At 39.9% G+C, this 18,304-nt stretch overlaps 1 protein-coding gene across 1 annotated transcript in view; it reads right to left on the bottom strand.

Annotated features, from left to right (window-relative positions):
* Positions 1-10,772, bottom strand: part of TMX4 (thioredoxin related transmembrane protein 4) — a 36,270-nt gene extending 25,498 nt beyond the window's left edge. Inside the window, exon 1 of the mRNA XM_084776167.1 lies at positions 10,441-10,772. Coding sequence (XP_084632293.1) covers positions 10,441-10,604 — 164 coding nt within the window. The 5' untranslated portion in view covers positions 10,605-10,772. The remainder of the gene's footprint in view (positions 1-10,440) is intronic.
* Positions 10,773-18,304: the final 7,532 nt, after the last annotated feature.

Below are 18,304 nucleotides of genomic sequence, written 5' to 3'. Positions count from 1 at the left end.
CCTGTGAAAGTTCTTAATGTTTCCAAAGAAAAGAGGAATGACTTGACAATTTTTAAACACTTTAAAAAGTTAAGAATATCTGGGCCTTAAAGCTCTACTTTTTACATATTCTTTCAGCTAAAAACAGGCAGTGACATCTCATAAGGGTCTACAAGAGAAAGGGACTTCTGCACGAAGGCCTAAGGAGAACCATCAGCCAACAAAGGGTTATCAAATGTTCAAGCAGGGAAATGGTATAAATGAAGAGGCTCGCGCTGAGTAAGAGAGAGGAAAGACTTTTTACAGCCTCAGTGAAAACCAAGGACTAGAGAAATATACTTCCTGTGTAAGGGCATTGTTGTGTAAGCATGCAGACCTGAGGTTCAAATCCCTAGACCCTGCGGTAGCATGTGACTATAGCCCCAGTGCTGTTGAGAATCAGACACAGGGAGATCTTTGGAGTTTACTATAGGCCAGGCCCCTCCAGGTTCAATGAGACACCCTCTATCTTCAAAGAAATATCGTAAGTAGGCCTCTATTTTTAAAAAATAACAAACAAACAAGAACAAAAATACTATATGAAAACACACACACACACACACACACACACACACACACACACACACACACACACACCCCACATATTTTAAAGATGATTTTTTTTTCTTAGTGTTGAATCAAAAGATAACAAAATGGGAATAGAATGATTTGCTGCTTGTAAAGTGTATGGAGTAAATAATTTTCCCAAAATAATGTGTTCAAATTCTACCCTGGTGCCTGAAAATGTGAGCTTATTTGGAATAGTCTTTATAAAAAAAAAGGGGGGAGGATATTATAAAGAGGATCACACTTATTTGAGATGGGGCCTACATGTAGTAACATAGTGACAGTTCTTACGAGAGGAGGAGGAGGGAGCTCTGACACTGAGGACAAGCACAGAGGCACACACCACAGCCACAAGAAACCAAGAGCAGCACAGAATGGACACTCCCACAGCCTCCAGAGTAAACCAACCCTGACAAACAGTGACCCCTGCAGGCCTGTGATCTCCAGAACTAGGAAAGAATACATTTCTGTTATTTCAAGCCTCCAGTCTGATGTTCATTTGTTACAGGAGCCTGAGGAAACTAATACAGAAAGCAAGATAAAATTTGAAAGCAGGCCTTCAGTTGAATAAGCTTTACAGGTCTTAGAGCAGTGGCTCTCAGCCTTCCTAGTGCTGTGACCCTTTAGCACAGTGTCTCATGCTGTGGTGGCCCCAGCCATGAAATTATTTTCCTTGCTACTTCATAACTAATTTTGCTACTGTTATGAATCATAATATAAGTATTTTTAGACAGAGATTTGCCAAAGGGTTTGCAACCCACAGGTTGATAACCACTATGTTAGAGGAATGCCAGGGCAATGTCTAACATAAAATATGTGAACAAAAACCCCAGCATATTCTGGAATTCCACATGAAAAGAATAACATGACACAACTTAAAGAAAAATGAACAGTTTCATAATGTCACAAAAATATATTGACAAAAGTGGAGAAACAATTTGGTTTAGTGATACTTAGAAGATAAACTCTCTAAAATAAAACGATCATCTTCAAAAATTGGAACAGAATATTCAAGGTGAAAAAAACGTCACATGGCATACTTTGAAAAAAATATTTCAGGATGCCACCAATTAGACATAATTTAGTAAGTCTAATTAAATTGAACTTTTAAGATTAAATAAAGTCAAAATATTGAGGAAATAAATGAAACAGATTTTAAAAATTTGATATCATTAGATTGTTTCCACACAATGACTGAATGTTGTACTATATAAATTACAATACCAGGGGCTAGAGTGCAGCAAATTACATGTCAATTCATAGTGATGAACACGTGTGACCTCAGGCACAAGTGCATTGTGAGACCTATCTGTGGGTCTGATGTATTTTGATGCTAATTACTGCTTGCTGTCTCTCTGCCCCACCTGTATAGGGCAAATGGGATAGGCCTGGCTAAGGTTCCTGGGCTTGGGGAGACAGAGAGAATCTTGGGAAGAAGACCAGAGAAGAGGAGAGAGAGAGAAGAAGGTTGCACTATCATGGGTTAAGTGGAGGAGAAGCACATGGCTGGTGTGGATGGAGACTTGGCCTAGATGATGGTGATAATTAGCAAGCATATGGGATTATGGATGGGAAGTAGCTTGATAGAAATTATTAGAAACAGATGGCATGGTTGCTCCACTATGGCAAGTATTTTAGATTAATATCTGCCCTGCCCCAGGTTAACCTAGGCTATTTTAAAATATAACAGGTGTCTGTGTCCTGATTGATTACTAGCAAGTTATACTGCCATAATAATAGTTATAGGCCTGACAATAAACATTATTAGGCCATACTGGTAATCTAACCGCAACTCCCATCTTCCAAAAAAAAAAAAAAAAAGCTAATTCCCTTGATTTTTAAAAATTGCATTTATTAATTTGTGTGTGTGTGTGTGTGTGTGTGTGTGTGTGTGTGTGTGTGTTATCATTGTTTATGCCATGCCTTTAAAAGAGAAGCCAAGGAAGAAAAGTAGTAAGCTAGTCAAATTCTAAGTTTGCTGCTGTTGTTGTTTCTTTGTGTTAAGTGTTTATGATTAAACATAGAGCCATGTGCATGGTCACTGAGCTCTACTCTCTTGGTTTTAGAGATAGACTCCTGCTGTAAATAGCTCAGGAGAGCCCACACTGGCCTTGAACTTACTTGTAAGTCTAGGATGATTTGGAATGAGCAACCATCCTGCCTCAAAGTTGGTACTAGGGTTACAGGCATGTACCATGTCCAGATAAAAAATCCTTTTAAAATCTTACTGTACAGACATTAACTGCCACTTAAACAACAGAAAATTTTAAATAATGAAATTTGGAAATATTTTGGACATTTACATATTTAAAAAATAGGTAGGGATGTTAGTCACAACTAGGTGGAAGTACTTATTTTAGGAAAAATACTAACAATTAGGTAAAATCCAAATGAGAAATTTCACTTAAAAATGTTTTTATTCACCAAAAAAAAAAAAGGCAATTTTTTTCCTTCTTGGTTCTACTTTCACCAGTGTTTCTTAGGGTACTCAGTTTTCTGAGTTTTTCTTGTTATTACAAGAATTAGCTGGACAACAGATAGAGGCAATTTACTTAGGATTTACTTTACCAAACACTCAACTGTGACAATGAAAATGAAAGATACTCTAGGCTCACTGTTCTACAACTAAATAAATTAAATTACAGTGTCAACAAATGATACATTAACTACACCAACCAAGTGTGGTTGACTTCCCCATATATACAGAAGGCACGATCTCACAGCAGAGGCCCTGGTCCTTTGGCTCTTATGTGATGATCCCTGAACTTTAGTATAGCGATGGTGATATAAACGCATCAACTGGGGTTTGGCACACCACAGTCATTTGTTCTCCGCATTTATACCAGATACGGATTTCTGCAATGGTCTCCATCTGCTGCAAAGAGAAGCTTCTTTGATAAGAAGGTAGAGCTATGCTTATCTGTGGACAGAAGGGTATGGATTTAGAATACAGTTAAAAATTCTATTGTCTTACAAAAGTGGCAGTTAATAGACTTTCCTCTCTTCTCACCAACCACAGATTCCCTCCACTGAGTGGGCCTTATGTTTAATCAGACAGCTCTTAGTTACTCCTACGGTACCCTTAGGGCTATCTTGACATGCCGGTCACTGCTGTAGCCTTACACATTACAGCTGGGTAGGACTACTGATTGCTTTTCTCTTCTTGCAACCTTTAGATACTAGGAAGGCTACTGCTCAGAGGAGGAGGAGGCTTTAGGTCAGTTCCAGCTCTATCCTTCACGATCCTGTGTCTGAACTATATGGTGCCTTCGGCAGCTCATCATACCTTAAAGTTGCGGGAAACAACCAAGGGCAAAGGCCATTGTGTAACAACATGGTCTGGTGCTTTGTATTTGATTGTTAATTATTTCTCCCCTGAGATCTGCTTGCTGTCTTTAAGGACCACTCATGTGTCCCAAAATGATGTTTGTAATCCTTGCCCCCAAGTTACCTCGATTGGTTGAATACATGCCCACACCTGGGCAGGGCAGAGTGAGGAGGAGGTATGGCTAAAATTCGAGGGCGTCTGGAAGACAAGGGTCTTGGGTAGGAGAGAGGTACTTGGAGAGGAAAGGGGGCAGATTCGCCATGGTATAGGAAAGAGCCATGCAGGCCAGGAGGAGGAGGAGGAACTCTGGAGATGAGCAACATAAGCAAGTATTTTGGGATTATAGATGGGAAATAGCCCAGATATAAATGATTAAGCATACGCCGTGGGATGGGGGCTGGGAGACAGTGGAAGGTAGATTAGGGGGTTAGTATCTGTCCAGCCTCAGGTAACATGAAGCTTATTCTAAAACATAACCAATGGCTGTATATTTTACTGATTGATAGTGGGTTAGATAATACCACTGTAATAATTACAGGCTAATTTTATAATAAACATTATTAGCTATTTTTCACATTTCCTATAACACAATTGCCTAACATTTAATTATACATGTAAAGAATAAAGACTAAAGCAGTATGAAAACCCTGACACCTTGCATGAGTGAGGAACACTATGTTCCCAGGCATAATGAATTCCCAAAGGCAATGACTGCTTCATCTCTTGTACCTAGAACAGAGACCAGCAGGACCAAGCCATGGAAAACATTTACAGCATCAATAAACAAATGGGAGATGACACACATGTTCTTTGAATGATATTCTTTAAAAAACTCAGTAAAGAAATAACTAAGTGGCATTACTTATTCATTTAATAAAAACTACTGACCGACTGCTATTTAATAGTAAGGCTCTAGAGTTAAACAGAGAGGAAGAAAAATCTTGTTCCTCTATATAAAGTTTATAGTGTCATGGAAAAATGAAATATTTACTACAAAGGCATATAGCCAATTTGTACTTACTAGTTGTGGTTAAAGCCATGCAGCATGCACAGGTATTGTAAAAAGGGAGTTTCCTGAGGAAAGTTATTCAAGTGGTAAGGAGTGTCAAAATGGGCCTGCAACAATAATGTTTGTCACCTACAGGAACTAGAGATGATAAAAACATGGATGGGTCCCTGCTTCCTAAAGAACAGCCTTCCCTTATGTGATCTGGATGCTGATCCACAGAAATGCTAGCGGCCTAAACCAGAGCCAGTCAGACAAGCATTCTCATATACCAAGGAGCTGTCCAGCCCAAAACGAAGAGCGTCCTATTGAGGACGACTGATAAATGTCTAACAAAAGACTACTGTTCAGTGAGCAGTTGCTAAATAGTTGACTGCTACTCACACTTCTCTCCTTCAGAGCACAACAGATGGCCAGCTCCCTTGAAATCAAGGTTGTACCTCATTCACCTTCACTTTCCCAAATCCACGCCCCTCCCCCCAACCTGACAAGTACCAAGCAACCATTCAGTGACTACTTCCTAAACACTCAAACAATAAAACACAATAGACTATTAAACTAGATGAAATGTAACTGCTTGAAATGAGCAAGTCAACATTTTTTCCTACAGGTATAAGAAGAACACTGGAAAGACAATACTAAAACTTAGAAGTCCTACAGAAATAAAAGGCTACATACATAACTAGGTATCTAATCTCAGCTTTGAAACATGAGTAGTCCACGAACAAAGTCAGGAGTCACGCTCCATAAAAATTAATTCCCTTTATAGAAGTCAAGTTTACTCAAAAATATATTTTATCCAAGCGATAGTATAATTAAGCACATCAAAATTATGGTACATGGCTATCTAGACAGCTCTTTGGATTGGGAGGAAACACCATCAGAACAGTACGGAGAATGAATAATATTGCATATTTTGGGTTTCCAAAGAACAAAAATGACAACAGAACTAGGGAAGGCAGGATAAAGGAGGGACTACAGAGAGAGACAGAAAACTCTAAATGGATTTTGAAAACCATACAGAAACCTACTACTATAGAATATACATGAAACTAATTTAAATCAAGTCACCATATAATGGGGAAGACAATTTCCCAACTAAACAACTTATACCAAGAAGTAAAACCTCTACATCTTGTTGAGTTGTAGGACAAAGGGGTCCCAGAGACCCTCACCAACCTCAGACTCTTGCCAAGGCTATTGGTTCGCTGCTGTTAAAGACACCACTTACTCATAACATCAAACATAGAGAAATCAAGCTGGAGTGTGCAAAAAGCTCCTCCCCTCTGACTAATGTTCATGGTGTTGGAAGGTACTTTGCATACAACTGGAGAACTGTTATCATCAATAACACCCAGCCACAAACTCTGAGACCTACAACAGTAACCTGCCTACAAGATGCTGCAATGGTGGAACAAATGTCATAGAAATAGCAAAGCACTTTTTAATTGAAGTTAAGGCCCACTCCATGAAATAGAACCCATTCCTGACATTGCTAAAGTGGCCAAGATCTAAGACTATACAGACCACGGGCTCTCCAGGAAAGCCTATTGTTATTACTGTGCCAAAGACACACAGCAATAAAATGACTCCTAATGATACGTTGCTGTACCTGTAAATCGGAGTCCTGCTCATAACCCATCCCAGGGGTTCTTCTTGAAGTGGGTGGTAATTAACAGAGACCTACAACTGGACAACGTGATCAATGAGGGACACTCAGCCCTCCCCTCCCCTCAAGGCTCAGGGATCTATGAAGAAGAGGAGGGGAAGACTATAAGAGCCAGAGATGATCACTCCAAGGAAACAGTGTCCGCTAGAAACAGATTGATAGAAGAATGACCTGACAGCATGTGCACAAGACCTGCAGAGGTTCAAACTAGACAAAACCCTAGCATGGAGGAGAAGTGGGCATACTATCCCAGCCCTAACCAAGAAGGTATTTACAGTTGATACCTGCTGGGAGGGGGACAATCCGTTTTCTCCAGTGGAGTGTCACTGGGTATATTAACCAAAACAGACTCCATGGTTCTTTGAGCATTTTTGCCTTGGTTAGTTATTTTTTTGTTTTTGAATTTTTTAAGATTTTTGTTGTTTGTTGTTTTTGTTGGTTTTCTTATTTGGGTTTTGTTTTGTGTTTGTTTGTCTTAGAGAGAGAGACAGAGAAAAAGAGAACATCAAAGTTGGGTGGGTAGGGAAGTGGAAAGGATATGGCAAGAGATAGAGGGAAGGAAAGCATATACAATATATTTTATGAAAAATATAATAAAAATTACATTGAAAACACAAATTATAATGAAAGACTTTTTAAAAAGTAACATAACAGGAGCCAAGTAAAAGTTAGAAAGTAGAGCCGGGCGTGGTGGCGCACGCCTTTAATCCCAGCACTCGGGAGGCAGAGGCTGGTGGATCGCTGTGAGTTCGAGGCCAGCCTGGTCTACAAAGTGAGTCCAGGACAGCCAAGGCTACACAGAGAAACCCTGTCTCGAAAAACCAAAAAAAAAAAAAAAGTTAGAAAGTAATTAAATGAAAGGTAGTTTATATAAACCAATAGAAATTAAAAATAGCATCAGAAGGTGTTTAAGGACAGCAATCAACTATAGTGAGAGAGAAGAAATTGTGAATAAACATTATAAAATAATATATGAAAATAAATGAGAGGAAAACATAGTGCACAACAAACCCATAACATTAAAGAAATCTAAGTAGTAATGGAGTAATTTTGCAGCTTTGTAAAATGTTTCAAAATAAAAACAGTAAATTATCACAAATTCATTTTAACTGGTATTTCTCAAATAGGACAACTTCCAAATTGAAAATCCAATTCCAAGAACCACAAGCTCCTTAAAAAACAAGGAAATTTTAATTAATTAAATTTTCAATAGCTATTCATGTCTCAAAGTACCAAACACTGCTAGGGTTTAAGAGCAAATGGTTAGTACCAATATAGGCATGAATTGTGTTACAAGAGCTCTGAATGATTCAAGATACAAAAGCTGGTTCCCAAAGAAAGGTAGCATATGAACAAATGAAGAGCTATCATTTAAAATAATGTCAAAATTTCACAACATTATCAAAAAGCTTTCTAATATACTTCTTTACAGAACACAAATACATTCTATCTGAAGGCTAATGAGCTCCAATTATATGACCAGATCATCTGATAAAACATTGACTTGAGAAGTCAAATAGGCAGTTTAGTGCATGGATATTAGTGTGTGTATATGTTTGCATGTGGTTGTGCATATATGTATATGTATGTATGTGTGCATATGTGTATGTGTGCATATGTGTGTGTGTGCATGTATGTGTAGGCAAAAGATCAACATTGGGTGTCTTTCTCAGTTTCTCTCCCCCTTATTATTTGAGGCAGGGTCTTTCACTGAACCTGAGGTTCCCCTATTTAACAGACTAGCTGACCGAGCAGCATCAGGGACTTCCCCACCTACACCTCCCCATTGTCAGGATTACAGACATGTATAGCTGTACCTTGCTGTTACACGGTGTCAGGGACATGAACCCAGGTGCTCATGCCGTGTGGCATCTCTCTTACATACATGGGGGAGTAGCTATTTTGAAAGAATAATACAAAGTGTATTTATAGTAGGCCTATAGTGGCCCTGAGAATACAAATAGGTCTTATATTTAAATGATGGAGTTTTTCAAAGAAGGATTAGGAACATCATATCAAAAAATACAGGAAAATAGATTTGTAAGAATGATAGAAGTCATGGTATCTCTTCTGAACCAGTGTCTGGCATCCAGAAAGAAACCGGATGTAATAGCATAACCGGATGTAATAGCATGCCATAACCTCGTTTCATTGTCACTTCCTATCTACCTATTTTTGAGTGTCTCAATATATATCTACCATATAGCTGGACTCATGGCAAGACACAGGAATGGATGATAACTATCTAGGCTGGGGCATTGTAAAACAGTAAAATATGGCCCATCCACAGAACCAACTGTTAGCCAGCACTGAACTAGAGGCTTACTGGGATTTACAAACATCCCAGCTTAATTGGTTCTCTTTTCTTTAAACAGAAAAAAAAAGGGGGGGAGGTAGGGGGATTCAAAAGGAATCAATAAGGAGTTAGTTAACAGCATTAGATATGAGGAGACCTTTCTTTGTGACTGTTTTATATTTCACATGAAAACATACACATTCTGCTCTAACCAGAAAGCTAGAAAAACAACTAAGGACTTTTGAAATAATAATAGTAATAGTTCTTAAATACTGAAAACTGACAGTGCTAACATAGAGCTTACACCTTTAACCTCAGCACTCCAGAGGCAGTGGCAGGCTCATCTCTGATTTGGAAGCCTCTTATGTCTACACAGCTAATTCCACTCCAGCCAGAAATACAGAAATATCTAAAAAAAAGAAAAATGGCTTCTCTCAAAAAGAATATGACCTCATTCCCATCCAAATAAGTTATTCATATCTATAGCCTTATAGTTTCACTGCTTTGATGATTTAACAGCAGCAATTCATTTGGAGGCTTAAATATCTCTATAGTATGAGGGGATAAATAAGCACTCTGTTCCTTAAATTATGTATTTTTTACCCTGATCTAACACTAAGGTATTCACAACACAGGTATCCACATACAGTCTAAACTGAAGGAATCAAAATGTGGCCTTGGACAAATAAATTAAAAAAATAAAAATTTGAGAGTATCTAATTACCAAATGGTAGTGATAAATCTGTATTACCTGAGACCAGGGGCTATGGTAACATGGTGTCATAAATAATGTTTCTATAGATTTTTCATTTTCCCTTGATGCCCACGAAGTCTATGAAGCCTATTCAAATGGCTGTTCCCTTCCCTAGTATTAATTTTATGCTACAATCAACATATATCCCTTCCCTTGTCCTGACTGCGGCCCATAACCTTCAAGCAAGGTTCTATGCACCACCACAAACCGATTTTCTGTTGTTCAAAGGGGACTATTTGTTAATGGCGTTTTCTTTATGCCTGCCATTGGCAAAATCCAATTATGATACTGACTCGAAGCCCTAGCTCTAAATTTTATGGCATCAGAATTAAAATATAACCTTGTTTTATTAAAGTCAGCCACCCATGTTAATGTTTTATCTCCACAATGACAATTCAAAGTCTTCAAAGGGGAAACTGGTATTTCACACAAACTCGTGCTGCAATGGCTAATTTCAACACACATCTTACCCTAGGTGTATGCACCACTGAATAGCTGCTCCTTTTCTAGTATGGGTATGCCTCTAAGAACACATGGTTTTCTTCCCCCCTTTATCGCCCCTCCCCTTTGCTATACTGCCTCCTCCATTTCTAAAACACTTAAAGAGGCTAAGGATGCTGGCTTAGTTTCTTCACCCGTAACCTGACAGCGACGGGGTTAACGTGCGCATGCTCCCTGCGAAGGCCGCAGCCCGCCACTGCAGATGCCGGCAGGGGCGTCACCGCAGCCCCGGGCCAGTTCCCCATAGGATGGCGGTCGCCGCGAGGACCGGGCACTGTGCGGGACCGGTGGGCACACTCACAATTTCAGCATCCACTCGCCCTCCATCACCAGCGTCCAGTTGGAGGCGGTCATGGGCTGCACCCGGCTCTCCTCCACCGGCACCGCGGCCTGCTCCAGGCCCTCAGCCGCTGCTGTCGCGAGCCAGGCGGCCAGGAGCACCGGGACGCAGTAGCTGCCTGTCATGGTGGCGCCCGCGAGATAGCTCGGTTCACTGAGGGCGGGGAGCAGTGACTGGGCTTCTCACCCGGAGCAACCGCCCTCAGCGAGGTCTGAGGAGAACCCCAAACCCGCCTCAGCGCCGCGCTCCCAGCCACGCCTGCAGTGTCGCAGGGGTGTCTCTTATCTGCCCGCCCCGCAAGGCCACGCCCATCCGCCGCGGCCACGCCCCCAACGCTCTGCAGGAAGGCGGTTGCCAAAGCAACTGTCTGCTGTTTGCCAAGGCAACTGCCTGCTCTTCCTTCTTACTGTCTAGGCTGAAAATAAGCAGATGACCCCCATGTTGTTTAAGCAATGCCTTGCACTCTCTTTGCTGTCTGTTTTTGTAAAGGGAAGTGTGGCCAGTGCCTAAACAAGCCGCTTTCATGGTAACACAAACACCTTAAGATCTGTGCACTGGACCATGGTGACTAGAGGGAGGGACAATATGAAAGCTCGTTGCATAAGTATACTGGAGCAGCATCACCTCAGGAGATAAAACTAAATTAATGATAAGTATAGATTACTCAGTCTTTAAAAAAATAAACCTTTTTAAAATTTTATAGACTTTCAAAATCTGTATACTAACCAAATGGGTCAGTCTGTGTGTATGACTGCTTGCAATGAAGTAGATGCCACAATTTTCTCTCAGCCACAATTTCATCAGACCTACAATCAGAGTAATTGTACACGATTTCAGTACCTTTACAGATACACATTGGGCGAATCTTTACCCTGGCACCACCACACCTTGAAGATGTGTGACTCATTACAATTCGAAGACCCATGAACTTCTTTAGATATCTAAATTGCAAAATTCAGTAGTATGGTTAATATAGCATGAAAACTTTAATTTCCTGCAACTCAGAGAACGGAAGGTTAGTCTGTAGTTGGTAATATAGAGAAGATTAATTTTGCATTCAGAGATTGTCTGGGTAGGATAGGATGTTATGATGTGCATGTCGAGTCTACAATGTCAGGAGAAAGAAATTACGGTGCTTATAAAAGATTCATTAGCAGGAAGTTGATCATTTTCAGTATGGCTTTTTAAAATTCAGGATCTATGATTGATTCTCAGTGTTCATATAATAGTGTTGCTGTTGACTATGTTAATTGCAATAAAGATGTTATGAATATTTTTCAATCATCACTAGCTATCGACAGTAACATTTATGCATTAATATGATGCATTGGGTCTGGTGGCACAGGTTGCAGATACTAACGCCAACCCGGGAAACTCAGATTTGGCCTCAAAAACAGTTAAAAGGGGCCCTGAGGATGTAGCCATGTCCTAAAACATTTTCCCAGCAGGCAAGAGGAGGCCTTCCTCAGCAGCACACACACACACACACACACACACACACACACACACACACACACACACACACAACATACACACGAGACAGGCAGGGAGACAGAGAGAGACAGGCAGAAATGATGTAATACTTAATGCTTAGAATGAATTGGCGTTGGAGTGTTTTGCAGGCAGAGGAAGCATAAATCAAGAGTGATACAAGTTTAGTCCATATTGAACCTAAATGTGTTTTCTCTGTTGTTTGTTTTTGTGTAAATCTATTGAAGATGAGAAATCAAAGAGGAAACACAAGAAGCATGGAAGAAAATTATTGCTAATGTATTTCTTACAATACAAACTGCCAAAAAAAAAAATCCCACCTCTGAGTTTCAGATGGAAGGGGAAGAGGAGGATGGTAGGATAGAGCTCAGCAAGGATCGCGAAGAGGGACTGTGCCTCCAGGAGGTACAGCCCAGGACAAGGCCATAGCTGCCTTCACCCACGATGGCATCTAGGTCCCTAGGTCCCAGTGCTGCCTAACCACACAAAATGTAGGGCTACAACTAGCTTCTGTTTAAAGACAGCTGATGGAAAAAAAACAAAACCAAAAATCAAAAACCTGTTCTAAAAGGTAGCTGTGCAGACTGCAGAAGATGGAAGTGTAATTTACACGCCATGACTCGTGAAAACTGGTTGTTATTTGTAGGCAACAGCATACTGTAACATGGATAAGGCTCTGTATTGTCCCTAAAGTCAAAGTCACTTAGATGTCACACAGTGTCATTCATAACGCCTTGTTTTTGCCCACCATTCCAGTAAACCCCTATGCTCCAGTAACAAAAAGCTATATCCCATTGCTGAGCACATCTCCTTAGTCTCTTTATTCTTCTTACAATCACTGTTCTGCTCCATTACATAGCTCACCCTGTACTGCTGACAGCCCTGTCAGAATGAGTTGCTGGCTTCAAAACCAATGGTTCCTCTGTTAAGCTTTACCACACCTCTGTCCTATGCAACAATGTTGCTTCCTTATCACCCGACTCTCTCCTCTTTTCTCCAAAGCCTACAAAAAACCATGCAAGGTTATGGACTTATCTTGTGTCTTCCTTGTCTCCTACACCATAGACTCCAACCTTACTTGGCATAGGCAGTTTCTAGCTTGACTCTGAAGGTCACCCAGTTCCTGATATTCGGAATCTCGTGTCTTTCTCTCCTCTTGACTGTGTTTTGGGCTGGTGCCTCACTTCTAGCTAATAAAATACAACAGAAGCCATGGGTTAGATATCCCCCAATAAGATCACAAAAGAATCTGGAACTTCCACCTTGCTGTCACTCTCTGTCCTTCTTTCTTATTCATTTGAGACCCTGTTTAGGGAAGTCCAAAGAGAAGCCTCAAGCCAACATCCCATAAGGAAAGGTGGCATTTTGTATAATAGCCTGCTGAGAACTAAACCTCGGGGACATCCATGTGAGTGACCAAGATGAGAGAACAAATTCTAAGAAGTGATTCAGAGCTTGAGGTGATGATCAGATGGGTCTTTTATGCAAGAAATGGAGACATTCAATGCAAGTTTAAGCTTCGCAGATTTGGAATGAGTGTAGAACACATCATTTTACTTATGTTTCCAGGCACAGTTTGACATGACTGGCAGAAAGGAAGATGCTCTAAGAGACTCTGTGGCTCTCAAATTGATTGTCAGGTTATTGAAACAATGAGCCCCCCCAAAAAGTGGGATCTCCCCAGGAGCTACAAGCTAGAGAAGGAAAGAGCCACAGCTGGCAAGGGGTGGGGAGGTAGCGATGACAACTTGTCTTCCTGAAACAGATGTCACACAGTTTTACAATCTTGTCAGCCCACCTTCCAAAGTGAGACTGAATTCCAGATAATGACGGGTCAATGATAAGTAGGTAGACATGTTGACAAAGTCCACTTAGAAGTATGTAACCTTGGCCTTCTATTTAAACTTTGATCTCTCCTTAGGACCCCAAAGACAGACTTAAGGGGTTCACAGGATTTCTTGGCCCCTCCTCCCAATATGGCCACCTTGAATAAATCTCCTTTTCCTGCTTTCCACTTTTGAGTTGGCTCCTTTGATCTTCTTTTTGAGGTCAGGTGGTCAGGCATGGTTTGAGCTCTGGTTGTAACACCCAAGTCTGACAACAGAACCTGGCACTGAGGAACAGAGCTTTTTGTCATTGGAGCAGTTGGCACTAATGGGGCTAAGGGCCAGCTCTGGTTACAAAAAAAAAAAAAAAAAAAAAAAAAAGAAAGAAAGAAAGAAAAGAAAATGAGTCTTTATAGGATTGGGTAGGATTTGGAGGTGTGGCCTTGTTGGAAGAGTGTGGTGTGGAAGAGGGTCAGTGTTTGAGGCTTCAAAAGTGTCACTATTCCCAGCACTCTCTCTGTCTTCTACCCAAAGATCATGTTGTCAGCTCTCAGCTGTTCCTGCCTCTGATCCCTTTGTTTTACCATTATGGACTCTAATCCTCTGAAACTATAAGCCAAATTAAACACTTTATTTTATAAGTTGCCTTGGTCATGGTGTTTTATCACAGCAACAGAAAAGTAAATAAGACAGCAACAAAACTATTTTTAATACATAAACTTGTAGGACATAGGAAAAAACCTATAGGACTTTATATGGCAAAAACTTTCCAAAATAATGTCTATATCCGATGCTACATTATTCAAAATCTAACCAAGGTCTATTCTAATATAATTGTGTAAATCTATCTTACAAGGTAATACATCACTGGGCATCATAACACCCTAATATGATTCCAACACTAAGGAGACTGAGGTAAGAGGCTCTAGGGTTCAAGACTAGCCAAGTATCAAACAAACAAACATATATAAAATACAAATAAATGATTACAATAACAAGAAACATAATGCTTAAAAATAACTACAGGGATTTTGAGAAGAAGCACATGATTCTCCTGGGTATTAAAATCTACCATAAACTTACAAAACAATAATGAGATTTTGGTATAGAAAATATTAAGTAGATAAGTGAAGCAGGATAATCACACAAACTACATTTTATTATAAAATTATAAATATCTATATTTATCCAAGCAATTACCTGTGTTAAAGGTAATATAACACTATAAAATAGACCTGGGGGACAATAAAAATATACATAAATAATAAAGAACACAAGTCTCAGATGATAAGCTCATAAAGATAATCTCATGTTATGTGAAACACATCTCTGATCTAAGAGAGTCAAAGGAAAGCTGTACTCCGTACACCATCTCAACTCTAAGGCTTTTCTGATTTAGCTCGGACTTTCTTCATGACCAAGTAGGGATAAAGAAATGAACCACAGTGCAAGTAGCCTTTTTCCAATTCAAGGAACACGTGTCAATTCAACTTGTTAGTCCATTAGTCAGAATAAAACAGGAAATCCTGCCTAGCTGGAAAGAGCAATGCTCTCCCATGGGAACTAATACATAACAAGTGCAATAACGTGTACAAATGTCATTTCAAATACATGTGAGAAATTGGACTAATACAAAGCAGGGTTAAGACAGAGTCTTCATCAAGAAAACACATACACACATATGTTTATGTATTTTTATACATATATGTGTGTGTTAATGTGCATACATATTCTTCAAAGGAGCTCCAGATCCACTTTTGACAAATGAGCACTTTCAGATGATAATATTCTATTCATCTGTTGGACAAAGCTTCCCTAGGTATCATGTGATACACTGAGGACATAGAAGAACTCTAGCTGTTTACCATACATGCACACATGCACACAAGTGCACACACACACATGGAAAAAAAGAACTAAACTGGGAGTATAAGGAGTAAACAACAAGAAAAGGATATTAAATCTAAAGATCAGGAACCCCTATAATAATGCAGAGACACACAATTGAGCAGAAGCTGTGACAATGTGCTCCTGCAGAAGATGAACGTACACATGCACACAGGGAAAACACATCTGACAGCTGCTAATTCTCTATGACTCCTGTCAGCACAGACCGTATACTTAAGGGGCAGATGAAAGAGGGGGCAGAGAAAGTTTTGGGTGAGGAAATAACAGAACATGATTGGGTAAGAAGATGAGCATTGACCTCAAACTGACAATGCCAGCAGACAAGGAACTTCAGTCATGTTTCTTATGAAGAAGCCTTGTCTGTACCTGAAGGAAATCAGGACCTGTGTTTATTCACATGACATATGGAGTCAGGATTGATTTTCACTGGAGAGAAGAAACAACACAACAAGGGCATCTTCTGACTCTACTGCTCTGCTCTAAGGCTGTGAGATAAAACTGACATAATTCCTATTTTCCTTGATGTTTCATACAAATATTTCTGGCCATACATATGACAGTGTTTTCTTACATCTCAATATATGTAAGAAACAATTAGTCACCGAGGATAACTTTATATTTCTAATTTACCTTTTTTTGTCTCTATGGCAAGCTTTTCTCCCTTGTTTTTCATATGATTTTGAAATGCAATATCAGGCATACATAATAATAGAAATATTACATATACTGGTAGCCAAGAATCTAATGTTTGGATCTTTCTATGAAATTCTTTGAGGAGATTGCTATGAGATGACTTCTGTTTCTGATAGGAGATTTTAAAAAAAAGTTAAAGTAAATAACATATGTTAAAGACAAATGAAATAAAAGTCCATATTTCATATAAATCAGTTGTGTACTATACTACTAAACACACACAGTACTTTACATTCTGAACTATAGTGGGATAGAGTTTATGTCCCACCATTTAGGCTAGTGACCAATGATATATGTTTACCTCACATCCCTGACAGGGAGTTTGCCAATTTCCATGGTTTAACGACACACAACATATCTATTTCAACTTCCAACTTGATATATGCACTAGTTAGTAAAATGGCTGAAATTTATTTGTGTGCATGTGCATGCATATATTACATGCATGAGTGTGGGTGGTTGTGTCCACCTTTGAACTCACATGGAGGCCAGAGCAGTACATCAGGTGTTTTTATCTGTCATCCTCTGTCTTGAGACAGCGTCTCTCTCTCTCTGAATTGGAGGCTCCTGGTTTTGGCTGGCTGGTTGCACTCCCTAATGCTGTGTTTATAGGCACTTACAGCTTTTCTTTTTACCTGGGTACTGGGGATTTGAACTTATATATTCAGGCTTGCCGAGCAAGCACTATTACCCACTCAAGCTCCTCGGCTTGTTTTTGTTCTGGTGCAAGTTGACTCCTGAACTCACTGCAAACAAAGGTCATACGTAGCATACTAACAATATGCTTATCTTGTTGCACTTAAACTAAATGCTAGTGGCACATATAAACTGTCAATGTGGCAAGAGAAGAGACAGGTTTTGACTGTCTCCTAATATAACCTAAAGAGTTCTTTTTCTAAAGCCTCTGCTTAGTAAACCTGGATTCTTGGCACCACTGCAGAAAGGAATTTCGGGATGAGCCATTATGAAGTAGAGGTTTTTTTGGTTGTTGTTGTTGTTTGTTTGTTTTTGTTTTGAAGCCATTTTTAAAAGTAGGATTTATGCACAGGAGTTAATAGAAAGAGTGGTGTCCAGGGAACCAATACCACATATGGAAGTCTAGATCTAATTTCTCAAGGGACAGTCAATGTCTCCTCTTTCTTCTTTACAGTGGCCATGTGTACACTCCTATACCTTTCTAAGTTTAAAGAGTATAATTTTCAAAAATAATGCTTGAAAGTTGAGCCGAATGGCATTAGCTGGTTTAACTATTTCTCTTATTTAAAATATTTTCCTTTTGTACATGAAGCTTTCAGAGAACATGATAAGGTATGTGGTTGAGATTTAGGGATGAGCATGCATGGTTAACATGACAGAACCCAAGGCTACACACCTTCTGGCCCTAAGTAAACAGAGTCATTTATTGTTTTTTAACGTCATCGTTTGCAATGTATTTGGGGAAATACGCATTGTTCCTGAGGGCAATTTTGATTTCCTGCTGGTGTTGAGGTCTTCTTGACTGTGAGCAGGAAAGGCGAGCCTGATCCTAGAGAGACTGGTTTCCTTCCCTCTGCATGCATGTCTCCTGGATCTCCTTTTGCGGTGTTCTGTCTAATAAAACATGGAATAGAGCTGCACAGGCTGCAGATGGACAGACACGCAATCCTACACTTGACTCAAACATACGCCTTTTGTTACTCACTCAACTTGCTTCTTGCAAAGTGTCACTTAAGACATAACCAAAGAAGAGTTCCGTGGATCCTCGGGTAGGGAGTCACTGAGGTTCAGCATCTGCTTACAGCTGTTCACACACTCACACACACACCTTGAGCTTTTAATCACCCAAGTCAGCACAGGTAGCTGGGCTGTGGTGATGATCCTCTTTCCAGTATAGATTTTCCTCTCTTCAGGGAAGATTTCCAGCACTG

This window comes from Acomys minous (genome assembly GCF_964271855.1).
Source record: "Acomys minous genome assembly, chromosome: 3".
NCBI lineage: Eukaryota > Metazoa > Chordata > Mammalia > Rodentia > Muridae > Acomys > Acomys minous.
The sequence above is the reverse complement of the archived record's forward strand: the minus strand, read 5'-3'. Positions and strand labels throughout refer to the sequence as shown.